The sequence below is a fragment of the Lissotriton vulgaris genome, chromosome 2_1 (assembly GCF_964263255.1).
Source record: "Lissotriton vulgaris chromosome 2_1, aLisVul1.2, whole genome shotgun sequence".
NCBI classification, from domain to species: Eukaryota; Metazoa; Chordata; class Amphibia; order Caudata; family Salamandridae; genus Lissotriton; species Lissotriton vulgaris.
The window spans coordinates 1,727,927,367-1,727,952,784 of NC_141687.1; the positions used below are offsets into that span (position 1 = coordinate 1,727,927,367).

At 42.0% G+C, this 25,418-nt stretch overlaps 1 protein-coding gene across 1 annotated transcript in view; it reads left to right on the plus strand.

Annotated features, from left to right (window-relative positions):
• Positions 1-25,418, plus strand: part of LOC147733201 (mucin-2-like) — a 1,190,401-nt gene that overhangs the window by 612,819 nt on the left and 552,164 nt on the right. Inside the window, exons 17-18 of the mRNA XM_086957735.1 lie at positions 11,506-11,761; positions 12,316-12,362. Coding sequence (XP_086813861.1) covers positions 11,506-11,761; positions 12,316-12,362 — 303 coding nt within the window. The remainder of the gene's footprint in view (positions 1-11,505; positions 11,762-12,315; positions 12,363-25,418) is intronic.

Below are 25,418 nucleotides of genomic sequence, written 5' to 3' on the forward strand. Positions count from 1 at the left end.
TGGACAGGGAGTGTTATAGTACCACATTTCCAAAAATTGGACCGCAATTCACTAGACAATTATCAGCAGATTGCCCTTTTCGATGCTGTGTGTAAAGTTTTTGCTAAATGCTCACTAACACAGATTAATGACTAGGTGAAGCAGCATCAAATTAATCCTATGTAACAAATAGGGGTTAGAAATAAGCATGGAACAATTGATAATATGTCCATCCTGCAGGTATTAAATGAAAAATATGTTTTAACAAGATGGGGAGTGGTATATGTAGTATTTATAGACTTCTCCGCAGCATTTAACAGTTGATCATCCTTTGCTATGGAGTAAGCTTTTAAGATTGAGTATGCCGGGTACCCTTTTAGATTTAGTTATTTCCCTCAATTCTGAAACATGTTATAGAATCCTATTGGGTGGAGATAGGGGTCTGTCATAAGCCATTCCTAACCTAAAAAAGTTAAAAGAAGGATTGCTGCTTGCCCCTCATGTTTTCCCCCTACATATTACGGACCATCTTTATTATTTGTCCAGAGGGAGGGTATTGCTTTGTTATTTGGGGGAAAGTCTATTGTGTGTTTAATATATGCAGATGATTTTTTTATATGCAGATGTTCTCACCCCTAAAAGACTCAATGAGCGTCTGCAGGCAGTAAAACAATTTGCTGATGCCCACTATTTAAAGATGAAGGTATCTAAAAGTAGCGTTTTTATAGGAAGAAAAAGCTGACATATGGCATTCTTACATGGTCATTAGGAGATCAAAAGTTAGAGATTGTGAAGTCATATACCTTCTAATAGTGCCCCGAAACGTACGTGAAAAAGTTCACATAGAACGTAATGTCAATAAAGCTAATTCTCAGGCTATATGCTTGGGTGCTTTTTACAAGGCTACCCAGAGAAGGCCTCTTTCCTAGAGGTTTTTCGTGCTAAGATCCAAGCCTCTCTGTTTGAAACTGAATTAATTGAGGTTTCTAAATGGGACTTTTTTAACGTAATGGAAGGCCAAGTCCTTAGAAACCTTAGGCCTCGTTCATGAGCCCTTGCGTCACTTTTACGCCGCCGGTACGTCACTTTTTGTGACGCACCAGTGGCGTAAAAAAATTTGCCTTGTTGCGCCATATTTACAAAGTGACGCATCTAGGTAGATGCGTCACTTTGTAAACCCCTGCGCCACATTATACCTGCACCAGGTATAATGTATGCAAGGGGGGGCATATTGACGCAAGAAAGGGTCGTAGAAGTGACGCAGTGAAATCTATGAGATTTCACTGAGTAACTTCTAGGACGCCGTTGCGTCAAAATCTTGCACCTGCCTCACAGCAGGCGTAAGACCTTTCACATGGGCGTTGCCTCATGTGAAAGGACGCATTGCTGGAGTTGGGTCACTTTTGTGACACACTCCAGCAATGCACCACATTGCGCTTACAGATACGTCAGAAATAGTAATGTATCTGTAACTCCTTGCGCAATGATGTGTCATAATGTAAATGTTACGCATCATTGGTGTCGCAAGGATGGCGCAATGAAAAGTGACGCATCGCTGTTTTCAAGCAGCGATGTGTCACTTTTCATAAATGAGGCCCCTTGTTTCAGTTAATTCAGCATTTTTTTCGACGGCTTTAAGGTTGGAATTCGGGCTGAGAAGTGCGTTTGTCGAGGGTCTTGCAGGGGTGATACTTTGGGCCTTGTGCCTTGTCGAGAGTGACTGAGGCTCATTAAGCTCATTTATTATGACAGAAATTATGAAAGGCCTATAAGAGTAATCTCTAATTTATAGACATTTTGTAGTAGCGGTAAAATTGCAGCAGTTGGATCCATCTGGAATTTTCACTTTGACATGCAACAACTAAAAAAACTAGCTTAAAACAAACCACATGGTCCTTGAGTTTTTGCCTGGATAGAGATGTCTGTATCAGATTTCCATTCTGTTATAGAATGTGTGCCTGATAAATAAAGCGTAGCCTTATATTCTTTGGAATTTGCAGCATGGTTTGAGACTTTTTTGGATTCCCTTGAGGCTGGGTCCGCTTCGGTTAAACCCCTTTTTGGCTAAATGGTATGGCTCGACGGCACACGTCACACGTCAGCAGCAGCAACATTTACTGAGTGATCAGTGGAGCTCTGTGGAGATCGTTTCGAGGCAGCAGAGGGAGCCAGTGAGCAGCGTGAGCGCGAGAACGCCATTCGGACCAGGTCGGCGGGCTGTCTGTTTGTGGAGGCTGCTGCTGCGTTGGCCTGGCATCGACTTGGCTTGGGGCCTGGGGACTTGGGGCCCGGGGGTTGCCACAACCCCCTGTATCGCGGCATCCGCTCTGACGGCTGACGGCTGGCGCTGGCGTTGCCATGCCATACCCAACGCATTTGGCGGGTGCAGGTTCTGCAACCCTGCGGCCCTTCGGCATCACGGCTGAACCGAGCTGGTGAGCTGGTGAGCTGACGAGTGTGCGGCGGGGGTGCCAGGAATAAAGCTAAAGAAATCGGGGGACTTGGAGCGGCGAGCTGTGACCTGGGTGACCTGGTAGCAGGTCTATGACACCACAAACTAGAAAGAACACTGAAAAAGGATTAAAAACACGATCTGGATGCTGCAGCGGCTCCTAAGGAGGAGCTAGGAGTGCTAATGAGCTAATGAGCAAAAGAGACTCGCTATTTTGGAGGATCACCATTTAGCCATTTTGCATAGCTGAAGGACCCCCAGCAAGGCTTATTTTCTTTCTTTGCTTGCTTGCTTTTGCTTATCTTTTCATACTTGCTGGAACTTGCTGGACAAACGGCAAAAAACGGAAAATCAACAAGTAAAAGAAATTGGTTTTGTGACGACAGAGCCAGTGAACCAGTGAGCCTACATCCCTATGCCTGGTGCTCTCCTCTTCAACAGTCACAACTCAGTGAGTACAATTGGGGGTGACTGTGAAATGTGAACTGAGAACTGCTGTGAATCTGCGATCTGCGATCTGTGAACTGTGTATTGCGTACCGTGGGAGCTGCAGGGGGGAGAAAGGTCTCGAAAAGTCACGAAAGTTCTTTCGTTAAACCTGGATAGCTTGGTTAACTTGGTCCTGGTCCTGGTCCTGGTCAGGGGGATAACATAAAGGGTCACCATTATCACCATTATCTCACTGTGGACCCTTGCTATATTTGCTATATTACTACAATGCACAGCTCTTTCTTACCCGCCCTTGTCCTTGCTCCCCCCTGTCGGCAGCTGTCCATCTATAGGGCAGACGGGCCTGGTAGGGTGAGCGCCCAGGGGTGAACGGGGGGCAGTGATGTGTAGCAAATTTTAGCGGTCATCAGAGGAGGGTATATATACCATCCAGTTTCTTGCTCTACGACAAACTTGGTTAATAGAGAAGCCTGCCCACATTCTAATTGAAAAGATAATAGAATAAGAAAACAGGGGGTTGAGGGCTTCCTGTTTGTGGGACGCAGGTTGTATGTAGGTGTGAGTGCGAAGATACGCGCTGGGAATAAAACTGCAAACTGAAGATCCCCCGGTATACAGCAGCCTACAGGTGGTGTCAGGCTGTAAGGCTGTAAGTGGGTTAAATGCAATAGTGAGAGCTGAGAAGAAAAAAAAAATAGCGCTGTGAGAACAACGCTGCTGTTACCCACAGGCCTTAAGTCTGGAAAAATAGTGTGTTTGCCAGATAAGAACCTTTTATCCTGCAATAGACTGTTAGCAGTAGCTTGAAAATCTAACTGAATTGTGCTTACCGCCCTCGCCAAAACCGGTCAACAGGGGTAAAGTGTGGATCTTATAGGAAGAATATAAGGAAATATGCGCTCTGGCAAAGTGAGAACAACGGGAACAACTGTCAGACGTATAAAGAAAATACAACAGCCAAAGGTGAAAGCAAATATTGCGGGAGAAAATCAAACTTTAATTTCCCCAATAGCTAGAATGTTCGCAAAATCAGGAAAAATCCTGGATAAGTTTGAATTCATGAAAGATCCAGCTGGTGCTCTTATCACTATGCATAAGGATAGGGAAAGCGATAATCTTCAAACTCCAATAAAGCCGATAAGTACGGAAAAATACAGTAGGCAAGTCATCCAAAGTACACCCCAAAACGGAGATTGCAACCTACAAAGGAAGGAGCAGGAATTCCAAATTACAGACCAGGATATCCTAAAAGTAACCATCAATCATGATACAAAAAATGAAAAACCAATTGATCTAGATGATTTAGAAATAACGGATATACGGGATACACAAGACATACCTATTAAAAGTGGCACAATGGAAACAAAGCTAGCAGTAATTCCTATAGAAGTAAATGTGGAAATTATGAAAAACCTCAGTCAGCAATTGATGAAACCAAGACCAAATCAACTAGTACACGAAGTCATAATACTGGGTATGATAAAAAAGAAGAAAATGAAATGCTGAACATTTGGCAAAATAATAAAATAATTGAGGATGTGTTCACAAAACCAAACACCTTCCTTATATCAGATTGTGCCCCACTAACGGAACAAATAATCGGAAGGTCAACTGAAAGTGATCTAAAAGAAACAAAAAAGCTGGATGTTGGAATAAATTGGGACATATTCTATCAAACATCGACACTAACTCTAGAGGAGTTAAAATACCAATCGAATAAGTTGGACATTCAGATAGACCTACTAACAATGATGGCAAATGCAGTTACAGGGATAGATAACAAACTTGCACAGTTAAACAATCTGATAATCAAAGTCCAAAATGTTAAACAAAAAATGGACATTGAATGTATTTGCATCCCACTTATGGATAAGCTTGTAGCAATACCCGATGTTTTTCATACCATAATAGAAGACACAAAAAGGCTATAAAGAAAGAAAATGGCCAGGAAGTGAACATAATGAAATATAAATGGGAAGAGACGAAAATAGCAAAAAAGGAAGAACATAATTCCACGTCAATAGTGGATAAGGAAGAAATAACAACATTGAGGATGTCCCAGAAAAAAGAAAATATACAGGATGAAAGAGACTTGTCAATAGAAACCCAACAAAGGGATGAAACACAAGAGGAAACAACTAGTATAGTAACAAGGGTAAATTATGATTGTAAAGAACAAGACTCAAACGGTTATATTATGTCAAAAAGACAAAGAAAAAAACTACGTAAAGCAAGGAAAAATCAAAAGCCTAACTATTATAAGTATGAGGAGTTAACAAAAACGGATGGTACAGTAAAAAACTTATGGATTGAAAGGGGAAAAATCAACTGAAGAAAAAACTTCTCTAACAACAAAAAATGAGCCTAAAAAAGTATTCCCAATATTCGTACAACAACCATTATTGGAACAAGCAACTAAAAAAGAGGCCAAAAAAGGACAAGACGCGATAAAACAAAACCAAATAACTACAACTAATTTACCACTGATTACAGAAAAAATACAGGAAGAAGATGAAATCCAGGAGGATAATTTAAAATACGATCAGATGAATGGAATGATTAACAGTATGCCATTAAAAATAACTATAAAATCAACTGAGCAACAATATCAGCACCACAATGTGAACACAGAATCAGGTTTGGAAGTCAATAATGTAAATGTACAGGAATTTATATAGCTCAAATCAACGAGCGGTTTCTAAGCGCTTGCTTAGGGAACCCGTCCTGGTATTTCCCTGTGAGATAACCCCGGCAGGGTATCCGCAAGGTGAAAGCCAGGCATCCCGCCGCGAGGGGCCGTTGTGGAGATTAAGCAAGCTATTGCCCAGAGTCGCAGAGTGTGAACCCGTGAATCGAGTAGGCACCGGAGTGAGAATTGTCGAATCCATGGACATTTTTAGGACTCAAGACCCCGCCGAGCTGGGAATTGAATCCTGGTCCCGGGCTGACCTCCGCTTCCAGGTCTGCCTCCTCTAACCAGTGAGCCACACTTCTCCACATAAGAATGATTTAGGAAGATTGAGTATAGAAAGAACAGTAGAGCCTAAAATCAAATTTCCGTACAGGGACCATCTGGTAATTGAAAAACGGGAAGGAGAAAAATTAATTAGATACAGAACAAATCACAAAACGGAAGCCTCGCATAAAGAAAACCAATTGACAGTTGAGAAACTACAGCTCATATTTAAACCTGAATATGAATCCAGAGGTAGATATGACACATTGAATAGAGGGAACATCCTTAGATTATTTAAATCAATTCCAGCTTTAGACAACATCAAGAACGATGATATTAATTCTATTGAATTCATTTCCGACAAGAATAGTACCCAAGAACTGACACTGGTCACATTAAAATCTATGTCAATAGCAGAGCAAATGCTAAAAGAGCTTTCAACATTTAAGGCCTGGGGAATAATTATCACAAAACAGGAGAAGAAAGTCTACCCTACTCCATTTATTGAGTCAAATCTGGTCCAGAAAGAAAAAAACACTAAAAAAAAGGAACAGTGTTAAGGAATGCCCGGGGAAGATCCATTAGTACATCAAGAGTGGCATCACCACCTTCCACAACAGAAACAACTTCACGAATAAATGAAAAATGGATTGTACAGGCTCTGCATAGTAAATAGAACAATGAAGGAATAACATTGCAGTCCCCCAAACAAAAGTAACTGAGCTGAGAATGTGTTCATGGAACATAAACGGAGTAGGGACAAAGCTCTCCAATGCACAAATAAGGTCTATTACTCTACCCTGTCACATCTTATTCCTCCAGGAAACCTGGGAAGCACACCCTTTCGTATTGGAAGGTTATGTAGGATACTATGAAAACGCAAGTAAAATTCATAGGTATGGACGCCCGAGTGGGGGGTTAGCAACTTTTATTTCCAGTAGCATACAAGCTGAACATAAGCAACTTGTAAGACACAGTAAAAACATACTTATAGTCAGACTGAAATATTAAAAAGCAGACCAAAAGGATATGACATTACTTATGATCAACGTATATATCAATCCAACAAAAACAAGTAGAGCAACCACATGTGCAACCCTTAACACTATATTATTGGAACAAATCCTAGAAAACCCATTAGTGGATTATGTGATGACTGGGGATTTTAACCTTAATTTACTAATACCGTTCATAAGGGATGATGTCTCACAATCACAAGACCTTCAATGGTCAATTCCGCAACAGGACTATCAAGGAGTCACAACTAACCAGGCACGAAATCAAAATGGTATAACATTCAATAAGGATATAGAAGCATTGGGATTGCGAGTCCTTAACAGCCGATTTAAGGAGGATACACCTCCCGCATACTCGTATATCGCACATAATGCAAGCACTAGGATTGATTATACAATGGTTTCAATCAACATATTTCAAAACATAAACTCTTACAGATTAGTTAAAGTTGGAGATAGTAATCATTGCCAGCAGTTAATAACAACCAACATTAGACACAATATTAACCAACAGTACCATACTGTGCCGGGGTATACTGGAACAATAAAATATAAAAAACTAATTTGGACTAATCTAAATAAGGATAATATGAATGAAAAAGTTGAGAACATTATAAAGAGCTGCTTTACTGAAAATATGACAGAAACAGCAGTTGAACAGTGGGTGGAATTCACTAAGAAAATAGTGAAACCCCAAACCCAGGTTAACCCCAACAAAAGAAATGTAAAATGGAAAGAAGAAGGAAAGGACTCATATATGAATCTTCCGTATACAATAGCGAAGTTAAAAAGAGACCGAAACAGAATAAGAAGACAAATAAAAACCACAGCAACAAATGATGAAATCCTGAACAATTTAAAAGCATTAAATCAATCCCTGAAGAAGCTAATATGGAATGAGAAATACCAAGCTAAACAGGAAATGTGGTCCAAATTATTTAATGCAAGCAAACAAGCAAATGCAAGAGAATTTTGGAAAATGATAAATAAATTAATACGGCCGAACAAATTGGTAGTTTCATCAACTTTAACTGAGCAAGAATGGGCTGCTTTTCTTGAAAAGCATCTAAACAGTAAGGGAGCTACAAAAACCGTTGCGAAGATACAAGAGAGCCCTTCAATAAGTGCTGAGATGCAAGAACAATTCATAATGTCAAAAGAACAATTAGTAAAACTAATAAAGAAGTAGAAATATGGTGCACCAGGCCCCAATGGGATACCATTTTCCCTCTTTAAAGAAAACCCAGGCTTTTGGTCGAGCTATTTGGAAAAGGTATTTAAAAAAGTTATAGAGACAGGCAACATTCCAGAGTCTTGGCGAGGATCTCTAATTTACCCCATATTCAAGAAAGGCAATTGGGCACTTGCGGAGAACTACAGACTCATCACACTACAAGATACAGATGCTAAGCTGTTTGCAGGAGTACTACTAATTAAATTAAATGAATGGGTAACAGAAAACAAGATCTTGCCATTAAATCAAACTGGTTTTATTAAGGGGCTTGAAACAATGAGAAACATCATGGCTTTATCACTAATAATTGAAAAATCGTAAAACAGCCCTTGTACCTGTGCTTTGTAGATTTCAAATCTGCTTTTGACTGCGTGCTAAGGACTTTATTATGGAAAAAACTTATTTAAAAAGACATTCCAATTGAACTATTAAGACTGATTCAATTGTTACACAGTAAAACCTGGGTCAGAGTAAGGATGGGGGACGGCCGATCATTAACAAAGGAGATTCCAGCAACAGAAGGGCTAAAGCAGGGATGTGTGTTGGCCCCCCTCCTTTTTAACCCATTCCTAGGAGATCTATCAGGGAACCTTGATGAACTTAATGCACATCCTCCGAAGTTAGGGGATACATTGATATCTAACCTAATGTACGCAGATGACGCCATCCATCTAAGCCATACTAAAATCGGTCTTCGGCGCCTAATTACCAGAACAGTTTTGTATGCTCAGGAAAATGGAATGGTAATAAATGAAACCAAAACAAAAATCATGGTTGTCACCAGGAACAAAAAACTGAGACAAAAAAATAAATGGTCTATGGAAAATACCCAACTGGAACAAATTGAAGTGTACAAGTATTTGGGTGTACTATTTGACCAGAAAGGAAACTATCAACTACAAAAACTGGACATACAAAGAAAAGCTAACTCACTAACTGCAGCATTCAAGATAGCACAGAAATCACTCGGAAATCTGACCTATCGGCCACTTCAGAAAATTATAGGGGCTAAATTGCTCCCAACAATAACATATGGCAGTGAGGCATTAATGGGGACCGATGCAGAAGTGATAAACAAGGTCCTTTCCAAAACATATAAAACTATCTTCTATCTCCCAAATAATGCTTCCCCAGCACAAATTAGACTGGAGTTCGGGTTAAACAATCAAGTTTTTGCAAGAAAAAGGCCAATTTATCAAAACATGGTATAGGATCAAAAATGACCATGATAATCATATATCTCAGCTACTTTGGCAAGAAATAAATAAGAACACAAGATCAGTTGCATGGAAATATCTCAATGATGCATTAGAAGAGTTTGAACTAACGCCAATCAGGAATAATACGATAAACAATGGATCCTTTAAAAAAATAGTAAACGGAACAACAAACCACTTATCACTTGTAAACGACAAAGATACGCTGGCTAAAAGAAAACATTCGTGGTCCGTAATAAATGGATATGAAAAAAAGAAAGTACAAGAATACTTGGAGATACCTTGGTCTGAAAAAAGTAAACAATGTCTGTTGAGAGCAAGATTTGGAATTCTACCAGGCCTTAGTCACGCCCCGCTGTGGAAAAAATCAACAGCAGCACATTGTGTAGACTTTGCAAAGGTGGAGAAGAGACTATTGCCCACCTCGTATGTATCTGTCCCGGACTCCGTAATGAAAGATGCGCAATACTTAAACCTCACTTTAATATGCGTGGAACAAGGACATGTAGACAGGCATTGAAAGTCTGTCTTCATTCGAATGATATAGTCATGAATGCTGCCTTTGTAAATTTCCTAAAGATAGCATCTACAAAACTGGGAGAATAAATTAGAAAAAAATGCTTTTATGAATAATTTTAAAGAAATCTTTTAGGATATAATTGCTTTTATTGTATTGTATTTATTGAATATGTCTTTGTACTGGAAATATTGTAAGATTTTAAATAATCAAACAATAAAGAATTTTTTATTATTATTATTATTATTAGTATGGCTCGACGGTGATCTATAATTTATTTGAACATGGCCCCCAAGATCTTAACCATGTTTTGTTGTCTGCCTTCTCTCTTATTACAGCGGCAGAATTGACTGAGGCCCATATGTCAGCAGCTATCTATTCTTTCAGCCTAAAATATCTTATAGTCACTTTATGAACCTTCGAATGAAATGTTTTGTTATAGAATATTTCGCTTTTTTTTAAGTGTTTTTTTAATGCCGTTATTGATAATATGCCCCTAAGATGGCTGGGGTATCCTACTATGGATATAGCTATTCTCTCCTTCCCAACTTTAACAGGTACACTTCTTGCGAACCACAATAAAGGCATGGTGGACTTGTCCATTTGAGGGCATTAGGTTTAACACTTGGGCTGACAACACAATATTGGTCTTCTTCTTACTCAGATGAGAAAGCTCACCAATGCTTTTTAAGACAGGTCCATTATCTTACAACTACCTCTACGTAAATCAAATGCAGACAACCAAATATGTATTTATGTTGACAGCTCTGTTGCAGACAAAAGAGCAGCAGTGTGCTACAAACGCTGGTATAGGGCCTGATCTGCCAACTTTCCAATGTCCTAATCTGCAGCCTCTGCCTCTCCTGCTTCCCTGCCACTCCAGCATATGTGAAGTGCACAGGGGAATTAGAGGGATAGAGGCTGTGGTCACACCAGGACCCTTCTCCCTCCTGCAATACATAGTGCCACTGGAGTCTAAAATAGGGAGAGAAGGGACTTCTCCTAACTTCTTTGGCTCTACCAGATCTAGAAATGCAGCTTGTCAGAGTCATGATAAAAATTTGGAATGCCTGCTGCCAATTTTCACAGCTCTCACTGTCCATGTTTAACAGTTAACTGATGTAATGATGTGTGATGTGTGTAGAAATGAACTGTTAAACATACACAGTTACTGTGAAAAGCTGTGTAGCTTCTGAGACATGGGAGGCATTTTAAACTATTGTGTGTCAAAGATTTTTTTTTTAATTAGGACATTCTGCTTGCATGGGGCAGAATGTTCTAATATACTTATAGCTCACCTAGTGGGCTCTATCAGCAATAGAAGGCTTGCTCCCTTGTAGTTCCAGCCCAAAAGGTGAGGGTGTGTAACTTAATGTCCAGTATACTAAGGATGAAAATCAAAATATTTTTGACATTTCTGGCTTCGAAAAATGTAACCTTTTTTTCAGAAGTTGTATTGTCATTCGAATTCATAATATTTTTAAAAGAAAAAAGTATGAAACATAATATGTTTACTGTAGCTACCTTTTGTCATATTTTATTTTATGAGGCGTGTTAGAATACTATTTAAAGGAGACTTGCAAATAGTTTCCAATGTCTTCAGTAGAAGTAGATCGATTTTGGCTTTAAGAAATAAAGATTTGACTTGAGTCCTATGTTAATCATCTTCTGCTTCAATGTACAGGTGACATGATACCAGTTTGCCCTGAATCCATGGTGTACATTGACTATATCAACACTTGCCAACCAAGTTGCCGTTCCCTGTCTGAGCCATGGGATGAATGCAGCATTTCCTTTGTGCCATTGGATGGCTGCATCTGTAAGCAAGGAACCTACCTGGATGAAGATGGATCATGTGTGCCCCCAATCAAGTGCCCTTGTTACACCAAGAATGGCATCATGGAACCAAAGACTACTACTTTAGAAAATGGTGCTTCTTGGTAAGATAATTCTGAATATGTCTGGGGTAATAATAGGAGTGAGAGATACACTTTCATTTTTAATTATCTAAAATTCAATATGGGGGATATATATTCGTATTTATCATAAGCACAAAGGACCCACACCATGTTATGTGTGTTCATGGCCAAAAAGTACATAGGTCAAAATGGTTGTCTGTGCCAGATCTTTGCCCAGGTTAAAATGCAGTCTCTTACCCACGTCAATATTTTCCCCAGCAGCTTTAGAAAAAAGGATGTAGTACATTAAAACAGACAATATTTCATTTTATTTTGTGTTTTTGTGAAGCACTAAATGCCACCATATGGCAACCTCAGAGCTCTTGAGTGAGGAATAGAAAGAGTGAATGCTGTAAACAATGGTGTTACAGATTTCATGAACTCATTTGCCAGGGAGTCATGGCACTCCAGACATTATAATTAACGGTGCTGAAATCTATTGTGTATTTAGCAAATCTCATGCAACATAAGGTCACAGAAACTGGATATAGGAGGGAGTAAAACGACATTTCTAATCCTGCTGTTTTTTTTTCTAGCACCTGTTCACTGGGGAAGGTTACTTGCAGTTTTGAGAAAAGTTCAGGTAATTCCTTTCCTTTCAATGTGGAGCCTTGAAGTTTAATTGATCATTTGTTTTTGCAAGTTTTTTTTTTTTGTCCTTATTTGCCTTACCCTCAATATGGGAAATACCAACCACCTTGCGAGTCCTTGACTTTGGAGGGGGGCCTTTTTCCTTTCTTTTGTGCAGGACGCGAGTTGTTATATTGGTGGCAGAGAGGCCCCAAAACAAGAGGGGCTTCCGCTGACTCCATCTAGGTATATTTCAACCTGCAGGACCAATATCGTAACTAGGCTAGACCCAGTCCAAGGAGTATTCGTGGCATAATCATAGGACCCGGGGAAAAAACCCAAAAACGGATTATTATCTCCACTTGATCAACAGATCCCAAAAAGCCAAGTTACGTTTAATACATGATCTATTGAGGTCAGCTTTAGATGTTTCATAAAGTGACAAGAGCCACCCAGAGTGTGATGGGGCTGTTTTCTCTACCCAATGTATACAGATTTGCCTTCTGGCCATTAGAATTGCGTAGAAGAGGAAGGACCTTGCTTTTCCAGTGATGTTATCTTCCAAACCAAAGATGATAAGTGGTAAAGTTATTGACAAGGATGCATTTAGAATAGAGTTTAAGGTATTCTTCACTTCCTCCCAAAACCTGGCAATGTCAGGGCAGTCCAAGAACATGTGAATGTCACATGCTCCGATAAAGTTACATTTATTGCACTTTTTGTCGGGGAGGAATTTAGAAAGTTTCAACTGTGTTATATATGCGCGATGGGCTGAAAAGAGATGATTTCGTCTTAGCCATGATGGTTTCACGATTTTATGAAGAAGACTGAAGGAGTTTAGCCACATCTCCTCGCAATGAAGGCCAGTCACCTCCCCCCATAACTCATCTGGAAGGACAAACTCCCCATCAATTTCCTCCAACAACTGCCAATACCATATGGCTACTTCTTTTCCTCCCATTGGTCGTTCCACTAACCGTTGCTCCAGTATGCTAGCCTTCCCAAGATGGGCATCTATACGGCGCTGGGATCTCGGCCAGCTTTCCAGTTGAATGTACTTAAATCTAGAGAGCCCGGGGCCAGCGTGGTCGTATAACTCATCCCAGGCTATTAGTAATCCTTCCTTCAATAGCTGACCCCATCTTGTAATCCCGGCTTGTTCTATTATGGAAGACAGACTATCTCTCAAACATGGTTTTAGTCAGGCGAGTCCCAGATTGGGGTGAAATTAGAGTAATAAGACAACCCCAATCTTTTCCTAATGATAAGCCAGGCATTAGTCCATGACTGTAAAATTTTAAGTTTGATTTTTAAAAAAAAATTCTGGCTCCCAAAGTTGAACATGAATCCATCTACTGTTAGATTCGCCGCCATTAGCATAGCTCTATACATTGACCCAATAGGAAGATTAGATGGCATTTTTAAAAGCATCCTAGAGTGTGACTTCTGGAAGGCCCATGCATAATATAATAGATCCGGCAGAGCAAGACCTCCCTTCTCTCTTCTTCTCCTCAACTTTTTCCATGCTATTCTGGTGGATTTGTAATTCCAAATGAAGGAGTTAATATCTCGCTGGCATTTTTCTTTCGCTTTAAGGTCAAATGCCATGGGGATAGCATTAAAAATGAATGTGAACTTTGGAAGAATACACATTTTGACCAGATTTACCCTGCCCATTATCGAAAGTGGCAAGTGAGTCCAAGATGTTAAAAACCTTTTACTCTCACTGTATATTCTGTCCAAGTTGGTTTGTCCAATGCTGCCCACTTCTTGGGTAACTCTTATCCCAAGGTAACGCATGGAGGATACCCAAAGCTGTATATCTGATATATTCCATGCCATTATTTCACTTTTACTCGAGTTTATGTCATAGTCCGAAATATGACCAAACTCTTCTGCCCGCTGGATGACGACTGGAAATGCCTTTACTGGATGAGATGTAAAAACCAGGATATCATCTGCATAGAGTGCTACCCGCCTTTCCCATTCTCCAAACCTAAAAGATGGTATGTTAGCCTCCTCCCGCAAAAGCTGGGCAAACGGTACGATATATAGGTTGAAGAGGAGGTGGGAAAGCGGGCAGCCCTGCCTTGTACCTCTGGTTATGTTAAAGGCTTCCGTCAAAACCCCATTGACCAACAACCTGGCCGAAGGGGCACCGTAAAACTGGTTTATAGTTCTGCAAAAACCCTTCCCACAGTTGAATTTTTTAAGTACGTCAGTTGACCCTATCAAAAGCCTTAGTTGCATCTAAGGTGAGGGTGGCTAAAGGTAGGGAAAAGGCTGTGGCGATGTCTATGGCCCCTATCAAGTCATGTGTTAAGTCCGATAGTTGTCGCCCTTTAATGAATCCTTTTTGATCTTGATGAACTATAGTGCCAATAACACTGGACAGTCTTGCTGAGATAATTGTTGTAAAAATTTTATAATCATTATTGAGCAATGATATTGGTCGATATGACCCGCAATCCAGGGGAGATTTCCCTGGTTTCGGGATGAGTACGATTGTGGCCTCCCCCCATGATTTTGTCGGTAAATCTCCTTCTATTAGAATGCCATTAAATAGAGCCGTCAGCACGGGGGTGATGACATTTTCCAATGATCTATAAATCTCCCATGGCAGACCATCTGACCTGCCGCTTTCCCTTTTTTAGATTGACGAATTGCTTTCCTCACCTCAACCTCTGTTATCTCAATCTCTAGGGACTTACTCTGTGTTGTTGAAAGAGTTGGAAGCGTAATAGCTTCCAGCCATCTTTCCCTTGCCTGCTGTTCAATGGGAAGATCTTCCCTATAGATCGCCTCAAAAAATTTAATAAAGGCTCTACCTATGTCTAGGTTAGTGGATCTTGCCGTGGCCTCCCCCTCTATCCTGATTTCTTTAATATATTTGAGGGCTTGGTCCGATTTTATTTTCCATTCTAGAACTTTCCCTGCGGGTTCTCCGAATTCGAATTGAGAGATCTTACTCGCTTCCCACCTTTTATTTACTCTCTCTTTAAGGATATTTTCTAGTTGTGATTTTAACTCGGCCAGTTTTATATACTCCTCTGATGTTCCTGAGGATGGGTCGATTTTTAACTCTAGTAGCTTCATGTCTTGCTCTAGGCTAGCTACCCTTTCTCTATATAATTTCCGCCTATAAGAGGCTCTGTTGTTAATCTGACCTCTTGAAAAGCCCTTGAATCTCTCCCAAACTACAGCCAAGCCTGCAGAGTCCCTATTTATGTCAAAAAATACTGAGGGCTCAGCTACCAGAAATTTGACCTCTTCGAGTAAGAGTGTCCGGTCAAACGATCAAGATGGTTGTTTAATCATGTTTTCAGATCTCAAAATGAATGTTAATGCGGAGTGGCCTGACAAGTGTGATGGTAGGTAATCTATCATTGTCAGAGTGTCCTTCAAGCAATAGCTGAAAAGGGCATAGTCAATTCTGGATTTATGTTTGAAGCGACTATTCCGGAAGGACAACCCTAACTTGTTACCAACTCTTTCTCTCCACAAATCCGCCAAGCCAAGTTGTGTCATAATTGTAATAGGGTTTGCCTAGATTTGGCGGGCTACAAGCTCTAGAGTTTGTCGATTTATCCAGCCTGGGGTTAAGGACGATGTTAAAATCCCCCATCCAGATCACCGGATCCTGGACTGATACTATATAGTTCCTGACAGCATCCAAGTGCGAAGGATCGTCTGAATTGGGACCATAGTAGCCCACTAAGGTGCGGATCTGACCATCCAGTGAGACTCTCACTAATAGCCATCTCCCTGTGTGGTCTTCTTTATAGTCCAGGATTTGTGCTTTTGCGGATTTTTCAAAAATGAATACTACCCCCCTGATGTTAGTGTTGTGGTCTGTGGAACAGAATTTGTCAATCCACCTCTGTGTTTTAAGTATAGTAGTAGCCTATGTTTTAAGGAGATGTGTTTCCTGGAGGACTATGATCTACGCCTGAGAGTCTGTCAAATATTGTAGAATAAGATCTCGTCTACCTCTCACACGCAGACCATTGACGTTCCAGGACATATAATGAATGAATGTCATGCTATAAATACTATCCCTAACTCCTTCATTCTTTTGTACCCCCTTTGGTAACATCTTAATATTAGCATGTTAAAAGTGTGATTTTGGAAAAAAGGACAAGCTGAAAAACTAAAAAGGGCAGACAGATGAGGATTTTATTACTATGTTAACCTTTCTTCCCCCCCTCCCCTCCCACCCCCTGGGAAACCCACCCCTACTTACTCTGGCCAGGAGTCTGGCCAGATTTACGCCCACCTACAGTCTTACCCTTCGACCCCCCGCTACTACTATGTTTAGAGGTAAGAAGCTGCTATTGCCGACCAGTATGGACGCAAAAATAAAAAACCATTAATAGTATCCGAAAAGGATGTTTTGATCACTTTCTTCATTATTTTATTTTATTTTTATTTATTTTTTTACTTTTGTTTATTTTTATTTTGTACATAGCATTATTTTTTATATAGTTTAGATTTAATTGTGATATTTATTTATTATATATATATATTTTTTTTCCTATATTATATGTTTCCATTCGGATTGGTGCAAGAAAGCTGGGATGACTTACATATAAGGACATACAGGGACCTGTAGGGACCTCTGTACTACTAGTCACACCTAAGTTATTTTGTACTCTGGGCCTGGGCATGTTCTTGAATGGCTTCTAATAAGTCATCAGCATCCTGTATAGAATGGATGTTGTGCATCTTGTTGTTGTATATGAGCCGTAGGAATGCTGGGAACCTCATCTGTACTGTGGCTCCTAATGACCTAAATCTGTCCATGTGCTGCCCCAACTCCCACTGTCTATCCAGAGTGGTTTTGGAAAGGTCTGACTGTATCTCAAAGGAGAAATCTGGGCCCTTTATCGTTCTAGCTTTCAGAGCAAGATTTAGGATCTTTTCTTCAAGTGCGTAAGTCAAGAAGTTGACTAATACCTTTCTAGGTTTGGTTCTTGCCGTGTTTAGTCGAAAAGGATCTCTATGTATTCGCTGAATATCCTTGTCTAATTCTTCGACTGTTTCGTCAAGGTTAAGGGAGTCCTTTAGTAGCTTAATTATAAAGCTTTTAAGGTCAGCACCTTCCTTGCCTTCTGGAATCTTCAAAAGTCGAATGTTATTACGTCTTGAGTAATTTTACAACACTTCGATCCTCTCTCGCATGCTCTCTCCATCTCTTTGGAGGGAGTGTATTTTAGATCTGGCAGTCTCTAAATTTGTAGTCAAAAGACCTACTGAGCTTTCAAGTATTTCGGTTCTTTCACATAGGCCATCCACCTTTTGACCTAATACCTCACATGTTGCTCTTATTTCATTCTGATTAGTTTTAGAGACTGCAAAATCGCGTCTTATCTCCTCTCTCATTGCAGCTATAGAGCTGACTAGGGCCTCAAGTGCGTTACCTACTCCCGGATCTTCCTGACCCCGGTCTGCTGCATCCCGCTTCGCCTCCTTTCCTGATGTTGTTGCGTTTTGTGTCCCTTCATCTGCCATTTTATCTTGTTGAATAGATGCTTTACTGACAGGGGCAGTCTCTATGTCCAATAACGAGTCAAGCGGGATAGCAACTAAGGGAGCCTCGGGCGCTACCACATCGGAGGACTGGGTAGAAGAGGAGACCAACCTGGAAATAGCAGTAGATATACCCTGCCTATCCTGCTTATCCTGCTGCAGGCCTTCTCCCCTAGATGCTGCCATATCCTGCGTAATCTCTAATACTTGGGGCAGAGCTTTGAAATATGAGCGCAGTGATGGAGTTATAGCCCCTGGGATTTTCAGATTTGTATTTTTATTTTTAGTCTTTTTTTGCATAGTATTTTTATTTCCCTCCTTCGCAGTCTCTCCCTTGGTCTCAACTATTCTTATTTTGGACTCCTGACCTATCTTTGGAGCCAACCCCGAGGTGCACTCTGGGACCTGTAGTTTGCTGTCGTCCGACCTGGGCCCCTTGCCTCGATTCCTGGTCTTACTCCTTGTAATCCTTACTTGCGGGTCTTTACTTTTTATTACTACTTGTACCGAACCCGTCCCTGGTCAAATCAAACACCTTACTTTCAGATGAAAAAAAGTCTCCCTGATCTTCTGGCTCCTCCGAGTCGACTGTCACACCGACTGTTTCTAGCACCGATGTTTCACCGATAAGGGGAGAGCTTTGCAGGGCTATGTCCTTCGGCGTTGTTCCCCCTCCTCTTCTGCCGATTGAGATTGCAGTGTGGAACCCCCGAGCGCCTAAACTCCACGGCTGCCCGCCTCCAACCCGGGAGAAAGGCGGAGGCAGGAGAGGGAGGTACCGCCGGCACACACATTCATCGAATCCTGCCGCTTAATGCTCCCAATCTTTTCGGAAATAAGCAAGCTCTATCACAAGCGCTCTCTGCCGGTCAAAACCTTCGGCATAGCTCCGTGATCTACGGCGCAGCGGTGCAGGGTCTCGGCAGGCTGATCGGAGCGCGCGGACCGCTCTAGCTAACGGCCGCCATGTTTCCCGGAGGATGTTTTTGCAAGTTGTACTTCTTATTAAATAATAGAAACTATTAAAATTGTTACTACTAGAAAATGTAAGTATTAGAAACGCAGGGTGCATTCGGGTAGGAAACATGCTTGACCTAACAATGCATTGTGAACTTTTGCGTAAGAAAGGTCTCTGGAAGTTCCCTTCTGAAACATCTTGAGCACTCCTTGGGTGTTGACTAAGCGTGAGCGCAAAATCCGTTCCGCTCGCGGATTTCGCGGATTTTCAGTAAAAAGTTCAAGCCTTCAAGCTTGAAGTTGTTGTAACTATTTTAGGATGGCGCCGGCAAGCTGCCAGCACCATCCTAAAATAGTTACTAAGTTAGCTTCAACAGGAAGCACTAATAGATAGCACCTGCTTTATTTTATCTATTAGTGCTTCCTGATTAAGCTAATTTAGTAACTATTTTAGGATGGCGCTGGCAGCTTGCCGGCGCCATCCTAAAATAGTTACAGGATGATGGATGGACAGCTCACTCAAGGGACCCTTGCGCACATCGGTGTGCATAGTAACACACACATGGCCGCTGGAACTAGTTGAAGCTCAAATTCAGTGACTCGTTCATCAGCCCAAAAACAATCGTGAGCGTCGTCGAGGCTGGGCAGGTGTGCCTTCTTCCCAAATCTACAGACGAAAATCAGCTGTGATGCTGGATAGAGGCCTTTGTATCCTTGACTTTCACGAGCGCAATCCTCGTGCTGTTTCTGTGACCAGGAGCTTCTTTCTCTTCATCTGCTGCTCTGATCGGTCTCTGACCATTTATACACACAAGAGGCACTTGAACTCGCACAGAAGACCACCCCTTTAAAAAAATCCGCAAAATCCGCGAATCCGCAAATCCGAGGATTTTGCGGATCCGCAAATCCGCAAATCCGCAAATTCGCGGATCGTAGATCTGCGAAATCCGCCCATGCTTAGTGTTGACCAGCCTGATCAAACCTGAGACCTGTTGAGACTATCAGCTGGGACAGACTCGCTTTGACAATAACACTCCAACTCACTCCTCACCTTACCAACTTTTGATAGGTTCTATCAGTGCCCTCTACAGACTTTAACAGCGTTTCCACAAGTCTACTCCACTCTCATAGGATCACAGAACTTACTTCTCCCTTTTTTAACATGAACAAAATTTTTGATTTGAACTATGTCCCCTGCATTTATTTCCATAGGCTTTTTATGTCATAGCAGCATTTCTGTTTCTCTACAGCTGCTGTATATCTGACCCACTCTTGAGCCATTAGCCATTAATGCTGGTTGAAAACTAGTGGTTACCTTTTTATCCCTCAGTAATTCAAAGGGAGAAACATTTGTAGTAGAGTCTGGAGTAGTCCTAGACAACCATAGCATGCTCCACACAGACTTTACAACATCGTGGTTGCCACTCTTAGCCCATCTGATGCACTCACCAGCCACCTGATTAATTTTCTCAACAAGACCATTTGTTTATGGGTGATACTGATCCAGCGGTGTACCAACAACATATACTCCACTACCATATGTTAACCTGGGCCCATAAACACACAATTGAGTAAACCGCTGGAGTCAAAAATTATAATTTTCACAATGTCTAGGATTAGGTATTTCACTTTCCTAACTAACCTTTCACGGATCAATAAGTTGTTTCCTCTGGTCAATGGACCATTAGTTGAACTAGTTGAAGATGATAATTAACACTAACTTATTCATTTAAAGTAAATAACCACAACTCAGGAAGTTTTGAAATCTTTATCTAAATTAAATGCATGTGAACCACTTCAAAAATACAGTACATTCACCATCATTCATAGGAGAGAAAGTTCAATTGATAAATCATCAAAACTCATACTTCGGACTCATGCAATGATCAATGCTAAGAAAGGGAGAGGACAGAGAGAAAAGAACACCCGTAAATAACGTGAAATTATAGTTACCAAAAATGGAGTGAAGACCAACCCCCTGGCCAAAGGGCTGGTAAGGGTCCTTCGGGATAGGTCAGGTGACAAAGACTTTAGGACAGGTTTCAGGTCAGGATGGTTGACCTCTCTAGAATACTGACCGTTGTACCACATCCCTCTCTGACACTCTTTTCCTCCTCAAGATTCTTCTGCGATCTTCTTATCTAACCCAATTAAAGTAGGATAGAAGGTTCTGCATTCAGCTTCTTCATCAGCATCTCACAGCAACTCTCCCAGCATCAGCATCTCCAGCTCCAAGCTCACAGCATCATGGACTAACTAACTAACTAAAACTATCTCAATTATACCTTTCATTCTTCATGTACCACCCACTAAAGTTTCAATGTCGTAAAGAAATACGAGATCTAACTGGTCAAGCAAGGGGGGAAGATCATAACACCTTGCTTACATGTCATCTAAATCAGTTCGACCATTGTTCACAAACCCATCCCCTTGTTTTTTGTATTCACAATTTTAGTTTACACACGCATTCACGTTTTATTTGCAACATTTTTATCAACAGTCTGAATGTGATTCCACATCATTGAACTTTTCACCATCCGTTCCCAGGACATAATAATTTGCGACCTTGGCTCCCATTCAACATCCAAGTCATCATTCCGGGTTAACTTTCAGTGGTCATGGGCAGTCTTCCCTTTTACTCAGCTTACTTCACTTATACAAGAGAGGCCCAAATGGGCACTAGTGATAAAGTCAGAAAGACAAATATTAGTTTCACAAAAAAATGGTTTCACTGCATACCACCCATCTCTACTCTATTCCCCTTTATTTATTAATATTTTACCCACATTATCATTAGTAAAATAGCTAATTTTTGTTTCAGCTAAGCAGATGCCATGCAAGTGAGTCTTCAAGACTCCATTTAAGTGTCTTATGCTCATGCGCAAGAATTTCCTTCCATGCGATATCTTGTCAAACTGCGTAGATGCAGTTGACGCATGCGCAGTAAAGATATCCTGTAAAAAGCGGTTTCAGTCCTTCGTTCATGTTATTCACGTTAATAGACACATACGCAAGCTTCACTAACCCATGTATTCATGTGGTGCGCATTAGTTTTACACAAAACTATTTTAATAACTTGTTAGTGAGTTAAAGGAGCGGATTGCTTCTGAGCAAGTCTCTTTTCTTTGAGTCCTTGCTCCATTAATACAATGAGCTCTTAAGGTGTCTAATACCAAATGGCTCAAGGAAAACTTGGAGTACCTTGCTAATAAATAGTGCAATTATCAGAAAGGAGAAATTAGGGAAAGCCCTCACTTGTTAACATTTCTATGAAAAACTCCACAACCGTGCCTGCACTTGGCCCCTTAACCACCTTAAGTTCAGGCTATTTTGCCAACTATATCACCAAACTCCTTGACACAGAAAGCCAACAAATCACGTCTTCATCCCAAATGCTAGCAGTAATGTCCTCTTTATGTTCACAACTATACTCTGTGACTATATGCTTGGACCCAATAGCCCTTTCTGAGTATTTTGGCACCATATATCGGCACTGGCTTGATATTGCACATCATCTCTATCTAGATTCACCCTTTAACACTTAGCATATTGTCCAAGTGATCAGAAGCCTGCCAGGTGAAAAGGCACCTGGACAGGATTGCCTCCCAACTACTTTTTGTAAAGAATATGCTCCCATTCTGGCCCCACATTTACATGCTATGTTTCAAGTCTTCCTGAACAGTGAGGCCTTGCCCCCTTCATTGAGGGTGGCAGCTACCATTACACTACTTAAGGCAGGGAAACCTGCTAACCTAAGTGACTCCTATTGTCCCCTCCCTCAATAAATGTGGACAATAAAATCCTCACCAAACTTATTGCTAACCAACTGCAAATCTTGCCGCCCATATTAGTCCATCCAGACCAATCGGGAGTTATTTCTGTCTGTTCTACAACTCACAAATTGCACACACTATATTTGGAGTCATGCATCACCTTGTCCCTCAATTATCTGTGATGGCTACTCTATCAGATGCCACTGAGTCCTTTGATTTATTGGAATTGAGTTAGCTGTTTCCCCTCCTGAGACGTCTGGGTATTAGCTCTAACTTATCAAGCAGGTGAAATTCCTATATTTCTTTCCAATGGCAAGAGTACGGATGTACAAGCTGATCTCTGACCCCATTCAAATTAGCCGTGAAACAAGGCAGCGATGTCCACTGTCCCTGCTCCAATTTGCTATAGCAATGGAGCCACTGGTTATGCCGCCTAATTAACATCATATAAACAGTTTATCGGATTTACCACCAGGGGATTAGTGATTTGAATGTAGGCAGATGACCTCATTCCCTACGTTAATTAACCAGCACAAAAACTCCATCCTGTATCACAGATCAATTCGCAACAGATTATCCCATAAAATGGGCCACCGACCCAGTTTACTATCTTGGAATATGGATAAATGGCAATGTAGAAGAACTTTGGTAGGCAAATTGCGGCCAATCCATGACATGGTTGAAGGACAGGATATCAATCTGGACCAAACTCCCTCTATCCCTCACAGGTCCTATTGCAATAGCAAAGATGATAGTTCTCCCTAAATTCTTATGCCTATTTGCTTTCATCCCACTCTCGCTTACAATTAAATTTCGCGGTCATTTGAAGTCAAACTGTTATATTTCATATCGGTACCCTCATATAGGTCCAGGGAATATCGTACACTTTCTCTGCATCATCTCCAAATAAGGACAGGTTGCCTTGTATGGACATAACGCCTTATAAAAACTGTAGCCTTTTATGGAGTAAACCTTTCACCTAGTTCCATGCAGAGGGTGGGTTTTTCCCAATCGATATTGCTAAACGTCATCCTTAGCACATATGAATAATTTATGAGTACACTCTCCAGGATGTAGACTTCACCTCTCCCATCGATGCACAAAGTTTAATCCCCAACGTCATCCTCATACTGAACAATCGGACACATACGCACATACACTGTGTAAATACAACACCTCTTGCTATCAGAAAGCAGGAGGGAACCGAGACTTCAATGCCGACACACTATTCAGAGATGCTGCGGCTCCGGCATGCCATCGTTCCAGCTGACAGTGGTCTGACGTTCCCTTGCGGAGTGTCCAGCTTAACTCCAGGCCGAAGTCCCACACTCTCATTATTCAGGTATGGGGGTTTGACTACAAACAGTGGGGCAGGACGTGGCGAAAGCCCTGGGGTCCGACATAGAACTGGGAGAGATCCGTAGCGCCATTAAAAAGATGGCGAGGAATAAGACCCTGGGCCTGGACGGCCTTCCGGTGGAGTTTTATGCAGCTTACGCTGATCTCCTAGCCCCTAGGTTATTAATAGTATACAGAGAGGCGAAGAGGCTTGGGCGACTCCCAGGCTCGATGTGCGAGGCCTTAGTGGTTCCCCTCCTCAAGCCCGGAAGGGACTCATCCGATCCGGGGTCTTACCGTCCCTTATCAATGTTGACGGTTGACTATAAAATACTGAGCAGCATCTTGGCCTCGAGGCTGCTGGGGCACATGAGCTCTCTGGTACATGAGGACCAAGCTGGATTTATCCCCAGGCGTAACACGACCATGAACATTCGCAGGTTGTTCCGCTTGCTAGGAGAACCGCTCGTGGACGCCTCGTGCCCGGTTGTCTTATCGGTAGACTTAGAGAAGGCTTTTGACAGCCTGGAATGGGACTACCTTTGCACTGTGCTACGGAGGTTCGGCCTTGGTGAGGGTTTCATCAGATGGACCACGGTCCTATATGCCTCTGCATCGGCCAGGGTTCGGGCAGGCCCGCTAATCTCCTCCCAATATCCGGTGGAGAGGGGCACGAGGCAGGGATGTTCGTTATCCCCCCTTCTCTTTGCGCTGGCGGTGGAGCCACTCGCGCTGCATCTCCGGTCGGGAGCCCATTATACTGGCCTGTGGACTCCTTCGGGCCCGCACTACATTTCGCTGTATGCAGACGACCTGCTGCTCTTCCTTGAGGACCCGTTTGCTGCCTTGCATGGAGCTGCGACTGCGCTCACGGCGTTTGGGGTGGTCTCGGGCCTCCGGGTGAATTGGGCTAAGACCTGTCTTTTCCCGGTTCGCAAAGGCACCCCTTGCCCTGCTCTCAGTAGGGAGATTAGATGGGAACCCGACTGCTTTAAGTACCTGGGGGTGTACGTCTATCATGAACCGTCTGACCTCCTGGATGGGAACATTGCCCGCGGCACTCGAGCACTTCGGGGCAGTATGGACTTCTGGGCTACACTACCGCTCTCGGTGGCAGGGCGGATCGCTTTGCTCAAAATGGTGGCGCTTCCCCGGTTGCTGTACTATTTCCGGACGCTACCGATCTGGGTCCCACCGGCCACGTTTCGACTATTACGATCAATGATGGTCGGATTCCTCTGGGGCTCGGGCCGCCGAAGGGTGGCCCTTAAGACCCTGATGAGGCCGAAAGCTGAGGGTGGGCTTGCGGTGCCGGACTTTGAAAAGTATTATTTAGCGGCGCAGCTCCAGACTTTCACCCAGGAGATCGCCCGGGAATTCCGGGGCCCAGGCATGTTCTTTCCTTCATAGCGCTGCGACAACGTTTGGCCTTACAGGACTTGTCGCTTGAGGAGCGGACCGTTCGCCTGTGT